The sequence below is a fragment of the Pteronotus mesoamericanus genome, unplaced genomic scaffold (assembly GCF_021234165.1).
Source record: "Pteronotus mesoamericanus isolate MK-2021 breed Mesoamerican mustached bat unplaced genomic scaffold, CSHL_Meso_final scaffold_99, whole genome shotgun sequence".
Classification (NCBI taxonomy): Eukaryota; Metazoa; Chordata; class Mammalia; order Chiroptera; family Mormoopidae; genus Pteronotus; species Pteronotus mesoamericanus.
Window position 1 is genome coordinate 13,662,645 of NW_026555330.1, and position 24,544 is coordinate 13,687,188.

The following is a 24,544-nucleotide window of genomic DNA, read 5'->3' on the forward strand; positions in this document are numbered from 1 at the left end:
AGGAAGAGGGAAGATGGGAAAATGGCATAATTGTTTCAGGGAACAGAAATCAGAGAGCACAGCCAACGTTGCTCCGCGTGCCGTGAGAGGCAGAGCTCTCCTGAGCGCTGTTGACCGTGGCCAGTTCCCTTCGTCTCCCAACCATTGCTGAGCTTACAGGGCACGGTCAGCGTGCCGCACCCAAACACGCCTGTGACGCGCACACGGCCCTGAGCTGCTGTGAGACGAAAGGTCAGGATACAGAATCTGGGAAAGTTATCAAGTAATAATGTAGATTTTATACTAATGGCCTCAGTAGCAATGTATTTTGTGTTGCACGTTATTTTTGTTGATGACTTGCATTTGTGTTCTTGGCTCAAAGTGCAAGATAAAAATAACACTATAAGTATTTAAGACAGTCTTTGGTTAAATTACACATTGACCTTCATAGAGGTGTGTTATAATTGTATAAGTTGGAAGATTACATTGAGTCATATTTAATAGCTATCCCCCAAATACAGAAGCTGCCCAATTCCAGTGTAATATACAAAGTGACTTCCTAGACATCCTACTCTAACATCCGTCTGGGGCTCAATCCCTCCCCCCAAGCCTTAGAGGGCCCGATGTTTTCCAGTGCCCACCTTTGTTCCATACTAGCTGTACTTCTAATATTTTTAAATTAGGAAGAAGCTCTTTAAGTGTTTACAGAGGACTTTGACTTACATACCATTTTCTCCCATGCAAGTGCACGCAGGAGCGCCGGCGTCCTGTGTGGTGCTCCGGGCCTGCAGGAAGGCGCACTGGCAGTTCCCTGGGCGTCGTGCGGCCCTGTGTCCTGGCGCTGCTGCCCAGCGACCGGGGGCACCTCCGGGGCATTGTGTCCCTCGCAACCTGTGGCCTCGCACAGTCCCCTCAGGGTGGGACTGAAGTCAGTCCCTTCACTTAGTCGTGACAGCCTTCTGTCTGCCCTCCCCCATAATGTGCGGGACCGTATTTCCGTGCTTCCCTTCGGTGTTAAGCACACAAGGTTCTGTGGCAGGTTCTGGGTACGCAGCAAGGAAAACGTGCTCCCTGTCGGCGGGGGTGGGGGGTGGAGTGCCTCTGAGTGACAAGGCCTCTAGGTAGAAAGGGACTTGAGGAGCAACAGGCAAACGGCGAGTGTCACACTGGGTCTGGCCATGCTTCCAGCAGCAGGAGTGGAGGGAGGCTGTGTGGAGGCGGTGGTCCGGTGGCCTTTGTGACAGAGATGAGGACGCATGGGAGCAGAGGGCACGGGGCAGGGAGCTCGTCCTGTCCACGAACGCGCCAGGTGCACACGGCGCGGCTGCCCCACAGGGCTCGCCTCGAGGGACAGAGTCGGGGCAGAGAACGTAGCGTTGCTGCCTCTCGGGACGTTTGCAGGGCCAGGCTAGGGTCTTGGGACTGGATCCCCGAGCTGGCGGGTACTGGAAGCCGGAAGGGGCCTGGCGCTCAGACGTGCTCCCCTCACACACAGAGGGGACAGGTGACAGCGCGTGCGTCTCCTCCCTGGCCCCCGCTGCCCTCCAGGTTCACTCTGTGCATCTTGCATATTCTAATTGCAGGGACAAAGGCTCGATGGGATAGTTTATGTTTTCATCCCAAGTGCCCGGCACACATCCAAGTGTCCCTGATGAATGGGTGCATGATTTGCAGGGACAGGAAATTTTCTACCTTCTAGCTTCTTTGGCTGGTCTGCTGGTTAACACAAGACAGAGTAAGAGGAGAAAAGCAAATTTAACCTCGTGTGTACAGGAGCCTCCAGGCCGCCCGGCCGCCGGGGCCTCTGCCGCCCTGTGCTACGCAGGGCCGGTGGGGGCTGGACCTCGAAGGGGCGGAGGACAGTCTGTGGGGCACGGGGAGGGCAGGCGTTCAGTGAGCAGAGGGTCTCCGCGCCGTGCAGACTCCGCGGGCCCAGAGAGGACTCTGGCGTCAGGCGCTGCGGAGCTCCCGCCCGGGCCGGCGCACGCAGGTCCTCTCTCCCGGACCCTTTCCTTCGCCTTCCTCCTCCTCTTTCTCCTGCAAATGCCACCTCTTCACCAAACCTCGGCGCCTGCCTCAGCTTTCTCTTACATGTGTTTGACATTTGTTGAGATGTTCTCCTCCTGGCTTGTGTGACTCAGGAATAGTTTGATTCGCAAGTGACCCTGGCGATCCCCCGACACCGGCCTTAGTTCAGGTCGTGCCTGCTGGCACGTGCAACAACGGGCCGTGGACTCTGTTGGTGCCGGACTTCTGTTCTTCCCCAGGACCTTTGTGCATCCGCATGACTGGGTCTAATTGCAGAGGCAGGGCCCTGTCCGGAAGGCTGGCCGTGTATCTCTGAGTGCCCCCCAAGGACCCCAGGCCTTACGCCAGGCTCACCTGCGGCTGATTTGTAGGTGGGTTCAAAACCGAAGCATGCACGTGACCTCGTCGCTTGCCTCGGTCTCAGTTTCCTCAGTTACAAGATTGAAATGTACCTCTTCTGTGAGGCTCGCAAGAGACACTCCGTGCGCTGCCCTGTCCAGAGCCAGCCCGCGCTTGTGCAGGTCCCCGATGACGGGGCCATTGCTGCCGCTCTGCGCCCTCGGCACGCAGCCTTCGCCAGCCCCAGACGAGCTCCATGTCCACGGGGCAGTGCGCCTGGTGCTCTGGGCGAAGAAGCTCTGTTTCTGAATTGTGCGTTTGCTTGTGTACGAAAACTGTTTGGAAGACATCCTGCTATATGATTTAAGGTTGCACTGAAGTATGCCTACAGCCGTCGACTGGGGAAAAAAAGAGCCGTAAGATGGATATCAAAAAATAACATTAATGAGCTGCTAAAGCTAAAATTACAGGAACTTATGAAATTGGTTAAACATAAAAACCATTAAACTGTTTACTGAAGCTTCACAGATAGACTGCAGCTAATGAGCATCTCTGGTATTTAAATAAGCCCAAATTGAACACACATTACATGGGTCCGTAATTAGTCAGGGCAGCGTCAGACGCACACAGACTGACTTCTGAAGCTCTAGTTAGGGAATCTTTTCCATGTGATTTATTTTGTTAATTAAAATATTTTTCAGGATTCGCTTATATTTTAATAATATTGTCTTTGCAAGTCGTATAATTTACTACTGTTTTTATTCAGGCTTTAAATGCAGCCAGTGGGGAATCTTATATTAAACATTTTTCTTAACTCCTTTCTGTAATTATTTATATCACTTCATGATCTCATTCAGCATTCTGGAAAGTTCTTTCACTGAGAAGTCAATATAAAATATTTCAGTAGCCTTTCTACTTTCTCACTGCCTCCTAATTATCAAGAAGTATTAAGCAACCAAATGTGCATAGAATCATGATGATTATGGTCCAAATCAGATTAAAGGATGATCTATTCCTACAAGGAGTTTGTAGTCTTAAGTAGATGGCATCATTGAATATAAATAAGCAAATCAAAGTGCAGCATTTGGGAACCCAACAGAGAATCTGAAAACAATCCCCACGTATTTCCTTCAAGGACACCGGCCTCCTGGAGGAGGTCTCTTGCAGATAAAATGAAATCAAATCTTCAAGGGGTTTAGAGTTTTAAATAGATGGAATGATTGCAGAGAAATAAGCAAATCAAGGTGAAGTGCTTGGGCAGTGTTAATTCCAAATTGATTAGCTGGTCAGTTTAGGAAATGAGAGTGAGACTCCCCAGAGGCTACAAGCGAAACAGACGCAGCTGCCGTGGGCGGCTACTGATGTCCATCTTTCGTGCTTGGCTCAGGAGTCCCCGCTTGTCCTGAGCGTCCGAGGAAGAGAGCTAAACCGGTGCTCTCCAGCTGCCTGAGTTCCACAAGCTAACCCAACCGAACCTTATCTACCCCCTGTGGTGGGGAAATCAAATAGTTAAATCAAGAGAGGGAGATGCACCAAGTGCCTATTCTTCCCTAGTCAGAATGTTTGCCACTGTAGAAGCTTTATTTTAGAAGCTTTAAAAAAGAAATTAAAAAATGGAATATACTTGTGTTTCCTCACCACAATGAGCTGACCTTCTAATTGGGGAGAAAAGAAAAAGACCTACAAGGAGAACAATAGGTTAAGACAGGGCACCGCAAGTGCTCAGTAATGGGACAACATATTTTTTTCCACGTTACTTTTTTCAAACAAAATACACATATGGCATCCCTCTTACATCCTAAGTATCGCGTAAGCTTCAGGGGAAGGTGCCAACTCAGATGTGGTCCCCAAGTTCAAGGAACAGCTTCCCTGTAACCAGAAAGTGGCTGTGGCTAATGTATAACATGAAGGGAAGAAAAGTGGTTCCGCTGGAAGAGGTGGCCTGAAGGCTCTCCCTGGAAAGCTGGTCCAGACTAGGTTTCTTGCTGCCCCTCTCATCCCCATCCTTTTGTCCTCTGCCTCTGCTAGGGAAGCTTCAGGAGGCCGTTCTGGGCAGAGTCCCAGCTTCCTGCCGCCCCACGCCAAGGGCCAGTGGCAAGCAGGACTGTGGCGCCAGAAGTAGCCGGCTCCCCCCGCTGGCTCTGTTGCCCGTTGGCAACGTTCGGGCTGGTAGCACCTGTGTTAAAGCGTTGTTTTCTGGTCTGAATGAGATGGGACATGGGGATAGCCAGCACCCTGCCTGCCCCAAGAAGCGGTCAGTAAACGCACGTTACTTAACATTAATAATTAATAATGTCTTCTTAACATTATTAGGTAGGAGGGCATGAATGAGATGTGAGAAGTCCCCAGGAGTTTCCTGTGGATGAATTGGAGCCCGAGGAAGACAGTTTACAAATAAGGAGAGCTCAGATGGAGGGACACCCTGCACCTCAAAAAAAGGAGATCAAAATAGTGATTCCACTGTTGGATGCTCCAGAGGAAGAGAGGCAGGGGGACCGAGGTCGCAGAGTCTGGGACTCTGGAGACCGTGTCTTCCTTGGGGCGACGGGCCGGCAGGACCAATGACGTGGCGAAAAGAGCTGGCGGTCAGTGTGAATTACTCTAGGAAATCAGGTAGAGGGGGTGGCAGAGCGGCCGCGAGGCGGGGAACCCCCGTGTTGGAACCGGCGTTTCAGAGGAGACCGGCCGAGGCTGGGGGCGGTGCGGAGGGCCTGGAGGAGCAGGCCAGTGCGACAAGGCCAGCGTTTCGGGGCTGTGGAAGAACATGACGCCTCCTCGTGGCGGCGCCAGTGGGGTTGCCAGTGGGGAGCATGTTGCTTCAGAAACTTCGTTGCGGAAGGACATGTGAAGACAGAACCCGTCGGCCGGACCTGAGTAGGTCCTGCCCCTCCCGCACCCCCGGGGGCTTGGCTGACACCGGCCTCGGAGACCCCGGCCCTGTAACTAGTGTTGTTTTGCTCTTGCCGAGATTGTGCTTTCAGCTTTGCTTCCCAGGACTGCCGTCTCATCTTGCCTTTTTGTTCCACTGCGTGCTTTGTCCTAGCGACTAACAGGTTCTGTAAAATTAACAACAGGCACATAGATGAGTCCGTCGACGTTTTCAAGATGCCATTTTACTATAGATTTTGAATTTTTCATCCCCCCATCGTTTTATAACATCTCAAACTCTCCATAGAACAGGAACAATCCTTCTTCATTATGATTCCTGTTGTATTGTTTATGGAGGATTAATTTATATTTATGCACTAAAACACAACATCCTTGACATCCTTTTATAAATATGGAGAAATATACTTGTCATATGCTTGTGGGTTTCTCTTCTGCAGGTTTGACAGTGCAGCTCCATCAGCTTAATTGACCTTGGCAATCAGCATCTCCTGGCGACGTGTCCCTGAGGGACCGCGTCTGCGATTCTAGGCTGTGGTGTATTGAAGAACTTGTGTGTCACAAGACAATTAAGTCTATATAAAAAGAATCATTTCATGCATAACATTAAATTGACTAAAAGTTTCCATTTCAAAACCACTTCTGGTTTTAAAGCTACCTCAGAGTGTGTGTTTGTTTTTTGTTTTGTTTTTTTCTAAATAAACTCATTCGAACATTGTAGTAATTAAAGCAGGAAATTAACATAAATCTTCCATGTTGGGTATGAATGGAGGATGTTTTCTTTCTTTTTAAAGACTGAAAACTGCAGGCACCATATATTTAACACATTTCTCTCCCATTTGCAGAACAACATAGACTGTGAATAAGCATGTTCTGGGGTTCTTTCTCAAGTTCTTTTTCTGTCCGGCTATGGAGCTCCCCAGACATATGCCGCAGAAGCCTTCAAGATGCCATCTCATGGAAATCTGTGGAAAAGCTGCCTGATTCTCACCGAAAATCCCTCCCCCTCCCCCGTTGGGTTGTGAACAGGAAAGAAAGAATACAACACTTCTATTAATATTGCTTTACCTCTGCACAGGAGGCAGCAAGCAGTTAGTCATTTTGCAAATATAAATATACTTTGTCTTCACCCTCCTTCCAGCCTAGATAAACGCAGAAGCAGGACGTGTGCCCCTCGGTCTGTGCACCCTGCATCCCCTGCGAGCCACATGGGGGGGCCCGTGGGCGCCCGTGTTCCCCCTGAACTGCCGTGGGGGGTGCCTGGCGGAGCCGGCGCGAACGGTCTCCATGCGGAGGCGGGCGGGAGCCTTCCCCGTGAGAAGCACCTGAAGGGACAGATGCCTTTCTGACAAAATAGGAGTAAAATGGTTTTCTTTTCCTGAATCCATGATTTGATGGCTATGTAAAATACTTTGGAGCTTTAAAAATATGGTTGAGTAATAGAAATAACTGTTATATTTCCCAAGAGTCATTGAAATCATGGAGACATACTATCAGATTCCACAAAGGTTCAGTAAATAAATTCAGAAGCTCATTCTCTCTCCCCCGCCCGCCAGCCTGCCTCTGTACGTGCACACTTACAAAGGGTCCGCTGTGCCCACAGGGAACCGACGCGGCATGATCCAAGCCATTTGGTGACCCGGCGGCAGTGAACAGCTGTCTTTGTGTTGGCCGCTGACATTCATATAAGTTGTCTATGTTCTACTTTTTCAAGGAACCTTTTTAGATATTGATAAGTATTAGATATTAAATGGACACAAATGATTTCTATTTCTGTTGACGCAAGCTTTACTGCACTATGTTGAACACCCTCATAACCAATGGCTTGTCCTCTCAGTGGCTTTCCTGTCTATTCGTTCGAGCAAACCATGAGCACGTTTCACGGGGAGCAAGTTAAGAAGAGTAAGGGAGACGGTCAGTAGATAGTCTTCCAAAGGAGGCTGAGGTCCTTGTCAGTGAAAGAAAAGTCCTTTTGTTTTGGAACAGCATCAGACGTCTGTTTGATTATTGGTGAGATTAGCTGGATGTTACCAATTCTAAAACAATTCAGGCTGCTGGTATGCAGGACAAAGGCTTCGAACATTGAGGAAAAAGAGCATATGTTTAAGAGTAAACATGAGTCTGAGTAAATGTTTAGGGACATAAAATAACACAATGTGTTCACAATGGAAAGACCCGTGAATAGAATAGCACTTTGATTCCGTATATAAATGCTCTGTAGGTGGCTAATGGTATTGGTGCTGAATATTTTAAGAAATGCAAGAGTTACTTATTAAACTTATGGTAACATCTCCTGACTACTTATTGATTGAGCTAGTGATGCAGCTCTAATGTGAAAGTGAATCAATCTATATACATTTTTAAAGCATGAGAAATTATACAGCACATCAGTCAAGAACTTCAGTCTAATTCAGCACCTACTGTGTAGATTGCACTGTACTCAAGGGTAGATTCAAGCTTTGTGAGGCCCGAAGCTTCTGTACAGGGTGGAGCAAAAGTAGGGTTTACAGCTGTGAGTATACAAAACACAGTTTATTCTCGTATTGTTGTTTGTTTATTATTGTATTCATTCCCATAGGAAGAGCTGTAAACTGCCTTTGGCCCCACCCTGCAGTCTAAAGACTCCTCTATAGAAAAGACAATTTACATATTTAAATTTAGGCGCTGAGCCTTGGAAGCAGCCCAAGCAAGTGGGAGACCCTGAAGCCTAAGCTTCTGTAACTTCACGGAATATATGTGTCTCTAACTATAATAGCTGTTGAAGGAAGTGAAAGGTAACTAAGGCATCCTCCCCACCTTGCTCAAGCTTGGAGCGAATGCTGTGCTAACCTTCAAGGACGTTCTTGTAAACAAATGAGAAAGATGTTTGAAAGAGCTTCGATTTCCTGGTGAGATAATTTTGAATTCCTTCTCATTTAAGCACCGTCTTTGTTTCAGGTGCTCTGTAGGACAAAGTTATGTCAAAGTCTTGGACACATAAGGTCACTTGTTATACAGAAGAATTATTTGTTACTGTCCAGACGTACCCCGTTGCAGAGGCCGCTTGGTGGCGATGTGTTACAGGCGCCATTTCCAGAAAAGGTGAATGGAGGAGCCAAGCTCACTGCTGGCTTTCTTGCAACCCAGGTTACTCTCCACAGATGGTAGTGATGATCTGTTATGCAACGAGGAGCAAACGATAAAGGTCTCTTTTCATGTGACCTTTAAAGACATTAGAAAAATCTTCTAAAAATGCCATTCTGCATTGGAAATAATTACATGAATATTTAATTTTACTCTCAATGAAAGGTGAAATCACATCAGAGATGCAAACAGCAGCAGATTTTTAAATAAGAACCTGAACACAATAGCATCGACCCAGCTACTCACCTGCCCGCCCACGTGTCCAAGGAACGGAGAGTCTCCTAACCTCTGAGGTGGCCCCGGCTCTGGGGCGCAGCCCCGAGTGAGGCGGACACTCTCCTGTTCTCGTGGAGCCTGCAGTCGTGCGGGGAAACACAGCCCAGTGCGATGCCTTAATAATTTCCTAAAATTCTAATATTCTTTAAGTAGAAAGCTACATATGTATACCAGCGTTTATTTTTGTTTCTGTTATTACTCAGAAGAAACTGGTTTTTGGTGTCAGGATAACATTTTTTTACATTGGTTATCTTACTTTTTTATGTTTGACTTAATTTGTTCAACTACGAACTTCCAGGATCTTCCAGTCTTTTCTCCTTTAGTGTAAGTTGACATATACTCTTGTTTGCTCATTTTTAATTGACTCTGTTGAGGTGACATTGGCGGATAAAATTCTCGAGGCTTCAGCTGTGCAGTTCGGCAGCAGGTCGCCTGTGTATTGCATTGTGCGTTCACTCCGAGCCAAGTCTCCGTCCATCGGCACCGATGATCTCTGCACCCTCTCCTGCCTCGCGCGCCCTTCCCCCGCGGTTACTACCACACTGTTGTCAGGCTCCTGGATAGAGAGCAGAATGGCAGCGGCCAGAGGGGAGGGGGTTAGGGGCGGGGTGACAACAGTGACGGGATTAAGTCACAGTCTTTTGAACTGGAGTGAAGAACAGTCTCGGTCTGCGCTGAGGGACAGCACTTCAAATTCAGGGCCCAGCTGCCCAGAGCAAAGGGCGTTCTGTCCTGGACACTGGCTCAGCTCGCTCCCTCGTAGGCGGCGCTCTCCGCCCTCCTTCACGCTCCTGGTCAGGGCGGCCTCTTGCGACTTCAGGACGTGTGTCCGGTTGGAGTTCCTTTCGATATTTTTCTTCAAAGAGGCCAACCTCTCCCTCATTCTGTGACATGTTCAGAGTCTTGAAACACAGTATTTAGCAATTATTTTAGCGCATTTGAAACTCTTTTAAGGAACTAATGGTAATGTTTGTATTTGTTGACATTTAAAAAAAACAAATTGATGATTAAAGGTAACTCTCTTCATAGGTCCATTAAATTGCTGAACATTAAGTGTGAATGATTTAGTGTAAATATCAAAGACTTTGTGTTGTTTTGTTTATAAAACTCGTTGTAAAAGAAAGATATTGGCCGTGGACGCTAATTCACGATAGAACTTGGACCTGTGACACAGGAACAGGTTTGGGATTCTGTGAGTGATAACAAATCTGTAAATAATGGTTATGGCCAATAAAGTTTAGAAAATACATGTCAAATCCATTTAAAGGGACTTAAATGAACTTAATGTTCATTAAAATATGTAAAGGGACGTACGTTCCTTCCTGGATTCTTGCTTCTTAGACAAAAACGCCAGATCTGAAACACCGCCCACCCCTGCGGTCTGGAATTCCTGTAGGGAAGCAGTGCAAGAGGTGGTTAAGTCACGACTTTGACTGTGTTCCTCACTCAGATAGTTCATTAACTTCCCATTTCTATGCTTCATTAAAAACAGTCCTTGAATCCCTAGAATAGTAATTAAATCATAATTTTCTTAATCTTCAAATTGTTGTTATATGATGCACAGATTACTCATTGTCTATTGTCTTTCACCTTTTCTTTCCCCCAGTAAAAGCTGCCTTGAGCCCCATCAAATTTAACAGATGGGGCCTCCCAGAAGTGGATCCAGAAACGATGCAAACCAGCGAGCCGTGGGTGTTTGCAGGTGGCGATCTCGTTGGAATGGCGAACACGACTGTGGAATCCGTGAACGATGGGAAGCAAGCATCTTGGTTTATTCACAAATACATACAGGTAGGCCTGTGCAAGCAATTGTAGGGACTTTGCCAAATGTGTAAGCACTGCATTTATTTGTGCTGCGTGTTCATGTGACCATTTCTGTAGGGTATATAATAACTATATATGAAATTGGTCACATGCAGAGTTACTTGGAGGAAATTTCATTATTTTTTGTGTGGACTGCAACTTTTGGTTGACCGGCTGTCTCACTGACCGGTCTGTTCGCTCCTTGAAGAAATGAAAGTGGAATCAGGAGACAAGAGAACAGGCTCGCTCTTTGCGAGGCCAGGTGAAGCCTAGCGAACGTGTGAATTCAGTCTTCAGGGGGGAACAGGATGGGGAGGCAGACAGGCTGGGGGGGGTGTGAAAAGGCAAAGCTGGACCTGGGTCCATAGAGAATGGGAGGTGCTCAGTTTTTCCCTAAATATGTGAATCCTCTTACAGCTTTTAAAATAAAAGACAGAGAAGATTCACTATATTTTATGGTAATTGTGGTTTTGTCACTTGAAAGGATTCTTAAGGGTGTATTTCTCTTAACTTTACTGTTTTCTTTTTATTTCCCTGAATATGATAAAGGTATACTGCAAGAAATGAACATGTTATTTTACTTAACTTCTACTTATGTATTAAGAGAAAGAAACAGACTTTTAGGGACAATGAAAAAAAAATTATGTGCTTTAAAAATACATATTGCTAGGAATAACAGTGTTTGGCACACACAATCCAAAATCTGTGACCAGTACTAGTTTTGGGTTTGACGGAAGGATTCGGGCCTGTCAAATGAAGTGTTTAATTGCCCCTCAGGGCTGGCGTGGAAATGGAAGGCGGATAAAAACCTCTGTCAGATAAAATCGACACCCCGCCCGCCTGCCAGGGGCTGGCTGCCAAGTCCCGGGACTGAGAGCGTGCGAGGCAGGGTGGCCTCCCGTCCACGCTGTCAGGGGCTTCGCTGCGGCCACGGACGCCTCTGAAATGTGTCTGCCCACCTCCCCCGCAGACCCAGTGCCCCGCGCTGAGGCCCAGGCCGTTTCTCAGGCCCAAGTTGGACCCCCATGTCCTCCTTGAAAACCTGTTGAGTCGCCCCCCCACTCAGGATGCAGCCTTGCAATGCTGGCACGAGCCCCCCGACAGGACCAAGGGCTCCCGAGCCTGGCCTGCCCCGGCCCCATCCACCGCACTCCCTGGGACCCTGCCGGGCCTCCAGTGCCTGCTCCCGCCCTCTCCCTCCGCTGCCCCGGCAGCGGCCTGCTTACAGCCTGTCTGCACCCAGGCCCGGGGCCCTGCCTGTTTATTGCCGCACCCTCAGAAGATGCAGTGTGATCACCTATTGCACAGGACAAATGCGTACAGTGAGGTCATCCACTTTAAAGGACTTTAAAGAGGAGTTAAACGAACTCATGGGTGTGATACTGAAGTTCATGGGCCCTAGAAATGAACTGTTTTCTTACAAGTCATAGCACTCACTAAGAAACATTTTCACCATGTCAGAAGCGTATTCATGAATGAAAGTTTCCAGCACCTGGCCTTACGGTTTACATCTGCGTATTTGGAGGGAATGTACCACTAGACAGTGTACTTTGAGCAGTGATGTAATGCACACGTTATAGTAATAATCCATGCATGCATTCAGTGTGCTATTTAGAATCCCCTTGTAATAATACACTTTTTCATGTAAATGTGGTCCTCTAAAGACACCCACGTTGAGCTGTGGCAACTCCCCTGGTGGCCTGGGAGAGCGTCACCGCATTTCCTTACTTCACTGGATCAGTTACCCCTGCCAGAGTCCTGGCTTTTAGGCCCACACTTGACCTTGGGAGGGTACACGTGAATAAATGAGAAGAGTGTAATGCAGTGGTTAGAAACTGGGGCTCTGATTAAATAGGCCTGGTTTCAAACCCAGGTCCGACACTGTCCAACGGCGGTGTGACCTCGGTCAAGTCCCTCACAGCCCCGGGGCGCAGTCTTCTCGGGGCCCCGAACAATTGGAGCCGCTGCCCCACGGGGGTGCAGGGCAGACGATGGAGGAGGATTCGTGGAAAGCTCTTAGGTGAGAGTCTGAGCTACAAAGATTTGTTTGTGTTGTGGGTTACTAGAGATCATTTACTTCGGGTTGATAAATGGTATCAGAGAAAAATCATAAAATAGAAATGACTAGAAGGACAAACTATAGGACTTTAACAAAGATTGAAAGAGGCTATTTCAAGTAATTATAAAAGCATTTTATTTAGCCATTTATTTATTCATCCATATACATCCAAATGTCTATCCATGTAGTCATTCATGCATGGTTTTATTCATTCTTTCAATAAACTATAAATTTTAAAAAAACAGTGCTATACTTTATAGGTAATACTAATCACTAGGTTTATAAATGTGAGCTAAAACATGAGACTCGCCGTTAATAATCTCGCAGTCCGGCAGGGAAGACAGTTGTGGAAACATACGTCTGGTGCAGTGTAATAAACGCGATAATGAGAGACGCAAGGGCACAGGGCAGCGTGGGAGAGACAGCGACGGTCCTGTCCGGGCGTGGGGGTCAGGGTGCGGAGTCCGCAGAAGCTTCGCAGGGAAGTCCGGATGCGCGAAGAGGGAGGACAAGGAGACCCCGAGGGCCCTCGGTCGGGTGGGCTGCGGGCACTGCCCGAGGCGGCCGGAGGGGACCGCCGAGCCTGCTCGTGGCGCAAGGGGGATCCCGGCAGGGCCCCGGCGGCCACGGCCCAGACCTGGTCCCGCTCCCCTCGGCAGCGACCGTCACCGTGCGCCTCCGGTCAGAGCCGGGTGCCCTCCTGGGACCCCCGCAAAGCTGCCTCCTGGCTCCGCGCGCAGCCTCTTCATTTTACCAGAAGGCCGCCTGGGCTAGAGGGGGCTCGGAGTGCAGAGAATGTGCGGGGAGTGAGAGGCGAGAGCTGCGATGACAGGGGCGAGGCCTGGCTGACCGCGCCGGGCTGAGGACCTGAACATGGGTTTGTAAGGAGGCAGCGTGCGGCAGGGGCACTTGCATGAAGAAGCGACACTGTGGGATCTGGTGTTAATAAAGAGGGACCTTTTCTAATTTGTCAATGCTTCCCTCCTTAGGAGTCATCGTTTTATAATATTAAGCTTATTCTTCTTTAACTACCAGTACTCATAACTGATCCAATATGACTTCTGTCATTTTTATACCATGTTAGCGATGTCCGGGCGTATCTGAGTTTTCTCCTTCTCCTTGAAGAAGAGTTGTTGAATATCAGGTCATTTTGACCGTGTACCTGAAGAAAGAGTATGTACTGAAAGAATGACTGTAGCTAAATGAAAAAAATTTTATAAATTTTAAAATTCATTTGTACCTCTGCTTGCATCCTCCTAATGGATGTATTTAACCTGTGTGCGTGTGAACAGATGGAGAGAGAAAAGGTTCTGTACTAGGAAAAAAAGAGCTTAAGCTGCATCGGCCTGTCATAATGATGTTCAAATCTACGGATTGCATGTGTGGAATCATCAGAGAAAAAGATGGGCAATGACGTAACGGGAAGCTAAACTCACTAGAGCTGGTAGATGCTGAAGTCGTCCAGGAACCCAGATCCGTTCTGCCTAAAGTTCCTGGAGAAGCCTCATGAAGAAAGCGGTCCCTGATTCTATCCTTCCTGCCACAGACCTCTGGTGGCCACCTGCCCGTCAGTCACCGTGGTGGTAGCACTGGTGTTTGCGTGGCGTTGATTCAACATCACGCACTTTCTGGTTCCAGTGACCCTGTGGCGTGAGTGCCGTGGTTCCTGCCTTGCAGCTTTGGAAAGCAAAGGCTGTGCAGCAATGCGGAGACCTATCGAAGGTCAGCACGCCGTCGGCAAGGCGGCCAGGCCTTGGCCCCGGGCCGCCCGTCCCTTAGCTCCCCGCCGGGCTCCCTGCCGGGCTCTCTGCCCGACTCTGCTGGGCTGCTTGGCTCCGGGCTCCTGCCCCTGCCCCTCGGCAGCGGCCCTTGACACCTTCCCCCGCAGGATGAGTTAGAATTCAAGGGCAGGACAGTGCGTCAGAACTTGGCCCGGGAGCACCTCCGTAGCTTGGAACTGACATCAGCAGATTGTGAACGGAGGCCACTCTGGGTGTGTAACTTAGTTCCAGTTAAAAATGCACCTGACCCAGAATGAGGAAGAGGAGAGAAAAGTTCAAAGACTGTGGACACAGCACATTGCTAACTTCTGGGGACAGAAAATAGAGACGGTGAGCTTCATCAGCACGATGAAGACTTGACCCCAACTGTTCATTGAGGATAAAAATGAGCCATTTTAATTACATTGGTAAATCCAGAACATTCATGAACAACAAATTGGTTAAATCCAGAATATTCATTAAAAACACAGGAATTCAGGAATACACAGGAATGCAAAGATTCCCTTAAACCGGGAAACAAAAATGAGTAATTAGTTGGTTAATCAGAAGAAATTAAAACAGGAACTGTGGGAAGGATATGCATGCATGTGAAGCATATTTTAACTTGAATCACAGAGATATTTTCACTTCTCTTAAAAAATCTGCTCAGGCCTTTTGAGTCCAGAGGCTGAAGTTCTGTCGTCTTTCTTACCTAAACCTTTCTATAAATATTGTCACAAGTTCTAGTTTTGTTTCTAACGTGGAACAAGTTCTAGTTTTGTTTTTAATGTGGAGGGAAAAATGGACATACCTACCCCAGAAAGTGGCTTTGTGTGGCCTGTGGCTGCCCTGCAGACCCTTGTCTGACCCACACCAACTGTGACAGCAGTTTTTCAGTGACGCTGTTTATCCTGTCTTTTGAAAACATTCAACTTAGTTTTTTCCAGAATCAACTGTCTTTCTTTTCATGTTCCTGTACCTCACCAATTTATGTGTTTTTATTGGCATTTATAACCAACACAAGTAGAGTAAGTAACGTACAACTGACTTCTCATAAGCACAAGGTCACACTGGCTGGTGGAGCAGCAAGGTCACCGGCTCATGGGGCGCTGTGCTCGTTCGGAGGTTCAGCGCCGCCTGGCCGTCCTTAGCGTGTCTCACGTGGCAGAGGGGAGCGGGAAGGTACGAGGTGGTCCAGGGAGCCTGCTCCTCGCGGCCAGCATGGTTAAGAGAGCCCCTCACGTGCCGCAGGCTCTTCCTTACAGGAGCACCCAGGAGACAGCTTAACTCCACATGGTATTTCCTTATGAAAACACAGTCACTCGGAAAAGTCCACACCGACTTCGTTCTGCTGTCAGCATATAAACATTTAGTCACAAAAGTGGGAAGGGAAAGGCTGTGCGGTATCATCCCAGGCTCTGTTCTCCAGGGCAGACAAATGTGGAGTTAGAACACAGGATGAAGTCTCCGACATTCTAATCCAGATCAGAAGCTGATGTTCCCTGAAGCAGCCACGGAAGTGCTGAGGAGATGATCTCATAAACACGGGACATTTGTCAAATGAAGTTCTGAATAGAGAAAAAATATCTTGTCATAGCCCACTGGTTTGCTTCCATCATCAGAGTGACCCTTCAGTAGTGTGTGGTCATTCTGTGCGTCAGAATTCTTAGATTCCCAGTCTCTTAGATGCAACAATGAATAAACGCCACATTTATTACTACGAGTGGTTGGCTAAATGTGCCCGTTGCTGCTACTAAAGCAGTTGTGGTGGTAGAAAGACAAATATCGGGAGACAAAGACAAGAATTAGTGTCAGAGGATAAATAAGGAATGGATGGATTAGGATAGAGATTCAAATAAAGGAAAGAATTTGTAGAGTGCGTCTTCAAATACAGGCAAGAAAAGAACAGGAGAGGGCCCACTTTCTTTCAGGTAGAATTCATCCCATGAAAACTAAGCAGTTATGAGGAAATGGCAAAGGGTACGGAAGGAGGCATTGGGACATTAAACATTAAAAAACCATTTTGACGGCTGTGTGTACCAGTGACTTCTGGAATCGCTGGGCACGTGGAGAAGCGTGGAAGCTGCATCATTACAGAGAATTGCTGCTCGGCGGCCGGCATGGGTGGTGAGCTTTCAGCCACACGAAGTGAAGTTCTTCATTATTGGTTTAGCTTCAGAGTTTGGACCATATACCTGAATTTGTCTACATGCATGTTCCCAAATGATATTCTCCTTTTCTTTAAGCTCTATCCTTCATTAAAATACGTTGTATTCTTATAGTCTGCATCCATGTTAAGGAGCCAGCTGCTATCTTAATTATTTCATTTATGAATCTATGTTATTCTTTTTAATTTGTCAGCACCCCCTGAAACTAATTCTTGTGGCCAAACTCTCACAACAGATACACAAACTATGCACACAAGTATTCCAGCATTTTACTAGGTCAGCGGTGCCTGTCTCAGCCCTGCACAACTGCAGGGCACAGTGCCTGTGAAGTTGCAGCCTCCCGCAGACGTGTTTGCTTTCCTGCTCAGCAGGGAAGCGCGTGCGGTCTGGTGAAGAGTCCAGGAACGCCCTCTCACATGCACTGTGACCCTCCTCCGCTGTGTGCAGAATACGGCTACTTTTGGAAATATGTGTGTGTAAAGTTCTTCAAAACCATCATCAGTCCCCTGCATGGACGACGAGCTTTTCTGCCACATGAGATTTTTGTGCATTTGCTTTTGTTTCGATCGAGGCCCCAGAGAATCGCTCCTTGTCGAGGGAACGAGGTTCCTCAGAGAACTGGTGGTGAACACGGAGCCTCTAACCTCCTGCCCACACGCTCCACTCTGCCCAGGTCCAGAGCGACAGCAGGCGGCTACCATCCGAGGGCAGGCCAGCGGCCGTGTGGGAGGAGGGTCTCACTTCTGTCCCTGGCTCAGAGAGGCCCCTGCCGTGGTCCCGCCACGGAGGGAGTCGGTGCAAAATGGTAGCCGGGGTCTCAGCTCGAGGGGGAAGGAGCCGCTCGGTCATCGTGCCGCGTTTCCGCGGTTCTCCTGTGAGCCAGCCTCCCCCGGCGCGTCTGCTGGCGGCACGGCACGGGGAAGCCGGGCCTGTGCATGCGTCGGCTTGGGCTTGGGGCCACAGGCCCATCCCCAGGAGCCCCTGGCTGTCACCATGGCCAGTGGGGAGCAGCTCAGCACCACTCAGCTGACTTTACAAAGCGATCTCATCCCTCGGGATTAATTCAGGATGGAAAGTCGTGTCGTTCGTGCCTCCTGTTTCTTCAGCGCCCTTCTGTGTGTCATTTTAAACCTTTCATTGTCCCTTTTAATGATATTATTAATGTTATTGACGTCTGGACATACGACTGAACAGTTTGAGAGGCCTATTTATGCTTGTCAGTCTTTCACTTGAGAAATAATGAGTTAACAAACAAGGACAGAACATTGTAAGGATGCTTTGAAGACAGGGAATTTGAAATTGAGCATAAAGGATCATTGCTGCAGAGGTCATTAAACTATGTGTGTTTCTATCAATAAATGAAATCTTTCACCTTCTGCCGTTTTTAAGTTTTGAGATTATGTGAAGGATTTTGTCTTCCTAATATCTTTAGGGACCAGTCAGGGTATGAACACTTTATGATTTGGAGTCTCTTTAAAAGGAATTACTGGTCTAAAGAGGGAAAAGGCAAACATTTATACCTGAAAATTTTATAAGATTACAGCATTTTCTTAGTACTGGAATATTTACAATTTTATTTTATGTTGGGCTCGATGATTTTCCAAAATGAGCACGCATTGTTGGAGTGTAAGAATTTTAAAGCTATTTCTAATAACTTTTATGATGTGAAAGTAAAACCTAAAGAATGATCATAACCGTGCCTCACATTAAAGATCTCTGCGGTGGACAGAGATGAGCAGCCACTAAAAATACGCCGGTCTGGGACTTAGGAAACAAACCTAGAAGAACTCTCCTACGGCCAAGTCTCTGTTGCTTTGAAGGCCTTCAGCGCCAACTTTGCATAAAACACGCGTGTGGTCGTTCCCATCACTTAAAACACCTCTGTGTTCGCACACCTGCAAAGGCGTCCCTTTGCCCGGAGGAGCCCCAGCGGCCCCGCCCTCTGAGCTGCTGTGAGAATCGGGCGCTGAGGCTGCATGGCAGCACATCCGAGCACCTCTGTGGCCCTTTGCAGGTCAGAGGCGGCTTAGCTGCCCTTCCAGTCTCCCCAGGAAGCTAATGGGCAAGCCTGGCAGCCACTTCCCAAATGTCAAGTGCCGCCCTTCCAGCTGTTAGATGAATGGGTAGCCAAGAGGCGCTTGTTTGGGTGTGCAGCCCCGTGGGGCCAGTGGAGCAGAGGACAGGCTGACACCGGCGGTCAGCTTACCAGCCTGGGTGGAGGTGCAAGTCTCCCGGGCGAGCCAAGGGCGGCCAGCACGTTGCGGTTTAATGGGTGACAGCCCACAGCAGTGTCCTTGCACTTAGAGAATGGAAGTGCCACAGGCGGTGGGGGTGGGGGGGAAGGGCAGTGTCACCAACGTGTCACGTTGATTTTTATTAATTCCTCCCCCGAGGATTTGTTTATTGATTTTAGAGAGAGAGGGAGGGAGAGAGAGACAGAGAAAGAAACATTGATGTGAGAGAGAAACATCGATCGATGGCCTCCCACACTCCCTGACCGGAATCGAACCCACTGCCTTTGTGGTGCAAGGTACAGCGGTCCAGCCACCAGAGCCACCAGTCAGGGTGTCACATTAATTTTTGAATCCTCCTCTGCTTCCGATTAAACAATCCTATCCCTAGAGCTGGCTTCCATGCCTAGGAGCCCCCCGCTTCACCTGAGAGGAGGTAAGGCTTTCAGACGACAGCCGTACTGAAACCTGAGGCCTGTTGGAAAAGGACCTCTCACGTGTTGCAGGTTCGTTAACCCTCTGTTAGAAGAAGATGGATGTGAGCCATCGGCCACCGGCAGGGAGAAAACAAGGACTGTCAATAAAAACGCAGTTTTAAATCCTAATGGACTCAGTTTGAAATAGTGAGGGCCTCCAAAACATAACACCCCAGTCTGTCACGGCCAACTGCTGTTTGCTTGCTAAGCCCTGCCCCCCAGTCAAGACTGCACAGCGGAGAGGACTTCAGCCCAGCTCCCCAGGGGACAGTGGGGCCTTTCGACAGAGCCAGGCCGGGAAGCACAGGTGGGCTCCCGGCCCCTCGCACGGTCGCGGGAAAACGAAGCCCGTTTCCGAGCTCATACGCACACACGTGGTGTACCCTGGAGTGCCGTCACTGGACTTTGCCTCTCTGGGGTACATTCAGGTTATTTCTGGTCTGCTCCCTAGGTAATATTTTAAAATAACGAGTAGCAGAGGCATGATACTTTCCTTTCTATTAAAAATTCTGTAATATGTAGCTTTTGGGGTGTGAAGGGGGATTTTTTTAAATAACATCCATATGTTGTGAAAGGATATCGAGGGGAAAGAGAAACAGGAGCCTGTGTCTCATGGAGCCATCAGGACAAATCTATCGAGTTGGTGGGAGGAGAGACAATACCATGACTGATAAGTAATTTTAGTGCCTTTTATTGACTTTGTATAGAGTTCCAAACCTTTCTTATATGGCAGTGCTTGACCTGAAAAGTAATTTAAAATGGAATTGTCTCCATAAAGGCAGGGTATTTCCATACCCACATGGCAGTAGGTTGCTACTTCAGGCAGGTAACTCAGGATGAGAACAGGTAGCAAAGAATGACTGAAAACTGCCCCGCACCATGCGGAGCAAACCTCAGGGCGCGCTGATAGAGCGCGAGGGGCATCGGCTTCGCCAGAGCCCCACGGTCCACGTGGGCCCTCGGGGGCGCGAATTAACGCTGAACCTCCAGCACCGAGGTCCCCGGGGTACGTGACGCTAACGACATCTCACCGGACAAAGCACCAAACACCTGTAGTTTGCTGGGGTAAATGGAAATGCGAAGTAACTCAGCTGGACATTTTCACCAGGCCTGTGTTCCTCGGCATCCAGGACTTGGTGAGGTTGAGTCTTCTATGAGTTGCAAAGGGTCAGACTTCTGTACACAGGGAGGGTGTCGGGAGACTCAGGCAAGTTCTCCCACGTTCCTCGCTGATGCTGCCGTCGGGCCTTTGCGGGTGTCACGTCGCCTTCGGGTTGTCGCGCTCGTGGCCCCGAGACAGCACGGGGGAGCTCCCGGCGCAAGGGCCTCAGACCTTCCAGAGCCCCCGCTGCCCGGCCTGAGCCTCACTGTTTTCCTCCGTAAAAGGATAAAATTACAGTTTTTGATGGATTGAAAACCACGTAACACATGTTAAAAATAACCTAATACATTAAATACCCATTATATGGTGACTGCCTTTTTGGGGGCTTGCCGTTCGTGTCATACTGAAAGTCGCCTCTGGAAGAACCGCTGTTTTTCCACTTCCCAGATGAACTAAGTTGGCCGAGGTGAGTGTGGCCCCAGGGCATCTGCCATCCCACCGCCGCAGGTGTCCGTCAGGGGCCAAGGGTGGACTGCGAAACGGCAGATTCAAGTCAGGGCAGAGTTCGTCCAGGAGCGGAGAGCTGCCGGGGAGAGCCTTAAAGTAAACGCGTGGAAGATCCTGTTAGAGGTGGAGACAGCCGTCATGTCCATCAACAAGGACAGGGAGACTGCGGGGCTTCTCTAAGGTGTCAGGCCAGGTCCGGCTGCAACCGAGCTCCTCCAGCCCGCGCCTCTGCTCCCTCCGCCCCGCCCTGCCACCTTCCCCTGAGCGTGGGGACCACCTGACACACAGGTGCGTCCCTACCCGTCGGAGGGGCAGTGAGAGCTGTGGCTTTGGGCGTTTGTAACCCACGCCACTGGTCCTCAACGCCCTCGGATTCCGTTTGTGGACCATTTCTCCCAGGCTGCACAGTCGCCATGCCGACAGCATCCCACTGGAACGTAGCCTTTGAACAGGTTCTTTGTGTCTGCTTTTTTCTCTGTGGTACCCTTGTGCCTGGAACAGGGCTTCCCTCATAGTAGGTGGCTGGCCAACAAAATGCTTCCTCGATAGATGTGATTGAAGAGCAGTTTGCGGAGCCCCTGGGGTGCAGGGGGCAGGGTGTGCAGACCTGCGTGGCCGTGGGTGAGGCGCACCCGCTCAGCTCGCGAGGCAGGCGGCAGGGAGGGTCGGGGGATGGGTGTGGGGGGCGAATGTGGGCCTGCCCCTGCGCGCTCCTTTTTCTGGTTTGACCCTCACGAGCATCCCTCACGGTGGGTGTGTCGGAGATGAGACCGCTGAGCTTGGAAGAGGCGTGACTGGCCTGTTTGGGCCGCATGTGACTTCTGTGCAAGTACCGGGCTTTTGCCTGCACCCTGTCCCTACCTTAGACTGTTCCAAAGCCTTCTCCCCGAAATCGCGGGTCAGGGGGCGAGCGCAGACCCCCGGCCGGCCGGCGGCCCACAGCTCCGAGCATTTCATTCCGAGTCTCACTAGTGAACACTCTGCTGTGTCACCTTTCTTCCCGGCAGCCCCTCTGCTTCCCCTTTGCCATTCCCACCTTGATCACCTGCCCTCCTTTGTGTGCCATGCATCTGCTGTCGGCTCTACCCCGTCTGGGCACCAGGCTGTCCCCACGCCAGTGCCCGGCATGCGGTCAGTGCCTTTGCCCTGGGCCTGTGACGACAGGAATTGTTACCTTCTTGATTGACACTTCAGAAAGTTTTTCAATGTGTTATGTATTATTTGGGAGGATCCTTGGCTAACTTACAAGCCACGTCTTAAAGTCAGTTCACTGCTGAATCCTTTAAAAACGCCCTTTGGGTCGTGTGACTCGGAGGCCGGTGACCTTTCAGACTACGGGGCGATGCTCCAACCAGCTGAGCCACGCTGGCCAGAGCTGGAGATGGAGTTTAGATGGGGAAAAAATCCCTACCTTCGGAGTGCGTATCATTTAATTTTGTATCCTTACTCAATGCTCAGGTTACAAATACCTTATTGAGAGCAAAGTGAATAATATAGCCTTTAAAAAATGAATAAAATAGGATCATTTTTTAAAGACACATTTCTATAGCCTCCTGCCTTTTCTGAAGTTTCCGTTGCGAATAGTAATCTCTCAGAGTGGAGAAATGCAATCTGATTTTATGTTACAGTTATAATCACTGTACCTAGGCCTTTCCACCATGGAAACAGCTAACCCAAATTAATTTCTGCTTTGCAGGGTTTTTTTCCTTCTCAATAGATACTTCTTCAAAGGGCACAGTAACTGAGCTGGAGTTAATTAATGCATTAATGCCGCCTATGAATTAATCTAGCCGAAAGTTGCTGCCCGACGGCTACTTTACCTTTGCCTTAGAACAGACTGAGAATGGGGGCTTCGGAGAGGCCGCTGTGCCCAAGGTAGGGACCATTGTGGTTCTGTCACAAGGAGGTAGAGATAAAATGAGTCTGTGAAAGCATTTTGATGGCTTAAATCAGATGGAACATGACGGGAGGGTTTTTCTCTTTAATCAAATATAGCTCTACCAGTGGTCTTGCTTTTAACAGTGCTTTAAAAAAAAAAAAATCTAGTAAAGCAAATTAGGGAAAAACGCAATTGGAATATATAATTATGATGTGATTTGCTTTTCCCCAACAATATAACCATTACACATGCAAATTTCTCTGTCTGTAATTTCATGACCCATCCAGGTTATAACAAAAGAGTACCTGGGAGAACGAATAATAATGTGATAATAAAATAACAGGCCATTATAATTTAAAATTCTATTTGTTTTGATTTCCATTCTCAAAAGAAAGGAAGTAGGATTGATTTTCTTCTCAATATCTGAATGGCATACTTTTTTTTTTTTTTTTTTTATTTCTGACAGTAGGTTTTTCCGTGGGTGCATCCGGGTGTGGGGGTACACGCGTTCCGGCGAACCGTCGTGAGTAGTTGTCTGGCCAGTGTCCACTGTGAGGACATTACTACGGCACAAACGTGATGTTGCAGCAGGGACATCCCAACGTGCCGCAGGAAGTGCGGGCTTTAAAGCCACGTCGTGCTTGTCACCCAGGCGCTGCTTGTCTTTGGGCAAGTTGTTGACTTTTCTCTGAGCCTTACTTTCTTCTTCTTCAACAGGAAGTAACACCTAATTTGAAGAGTTGTGATCAAAAAGCAAGAATAAGTACAAAACACTTACCACTGAGTCTGTCATAAGTACAATTGCAAATAGACAAGCACGTTGTTGATTCTGAGAATCAAGTCGGTGTCCCGTTTTTACAGAGCGGTAGGCCTTGGCATTTGGACAATGTATGGGTGCTCATCGAATTAATACTTTATAAGCCGACTGAGGTCTCCATGTGAGCACTTGTAGTATCTGCACAGCTCTCAAAAATACTTTGTTCTTTTGAGAGAACCCTGTAGCCATTTATTTGAATAATGTAGACCTCAAAATGTCTCACTTGAGCATTAGGAATGAGGATGAGCATTCGCACATGAAAGCAGTGATTCTCAGCCTTGGATATACATTGCAATCCCCGGGGAGATTAAAAAAAAATAATACTCACAAATACTTGAGTCCTGCTCTAAGCGATTCTGATGGAATTAGTTTTGAGTCTGACTGGCCAGAACATCAAAATTGTTTTTAAGTTCTCTGTTTTTTATATGCAGAATTAAAAATGACTGGACTAGACCTATAAAATAGCGACCACTCTGGATCAAGGAGCTCAGAAATCTCATTGGCAGAGACGGGAGACTGGACTCGAAGCTTGCAGAGGAGCAGGGAGGGAGACACAGATCGGGAGGCTTTCCCTGCAGTCCGTCCCCCCCTGCCCTGCCCGGAGCCCCGCCGCACCCCTGCCAGACTTCCCTGAGACTCTCCTGTGCCCACGCAGTCACCGCTGGAGACTCGCTGCGTTACTTGCCACCGGAGGAGCCCACTCTCGGCTGGAAGTTAAACGTTATGGAGGGCAGAAAAATGCTTTGTTTTAAGATGGGTCTGGCAGATTCGTGAGGTTCCTGAATTTTTAGGTCCCTTTATACAAGTGAACCACTTCACGCGCGTTTCCTCAGTAACGGCCGTCTAGAGCATGACGCTCCATTCCCACTAGGGGGCTCTTTTGAGGGCCTTTGCGAAGTCCGGTAGCTGTCCAGAGGGGAGAGTTGGATGGTACTCCACACAGGAATCAAAAAAAAAAAAAAAAAAAAAAAAATGATCAAGGACTTCCATGTATGTGAGGTGTAGCTGATGATTAGTTCATCTGAACTGATTATCATCCTAGTAGACAGTGATGTGAAAAAGCGGCTAAGTACTTCAGGTCAGCAGTCCAATGCAGTCAACAAATATTTTT

At 48.5% G+C, this 24,544-nt stretch overlaps 1 protein-coding gene across 1 annotated transcript in view; it reads left to right on the top strand.

Moving 5' to 3' along the window:
* Positions 1 to 24,544, top strand: part of DPYD (dihydropyrimidine dehydrogenase) — a 527,599-nt gene that overhangs the window by 237,652 nt on the left and 265,403 nt on the right. Inside the window, exon 12 of the mRNA XM_054564805.1 lies at positions 10,238 to 10,422. Coding sequence (XP_054420780.1) covers positions 10,238 to 10,422 — 185 coding nt within the window. The remainder of the gene's footprint in view (positions 1 to 10,237; positions 10,423 to 24,544) is intronic.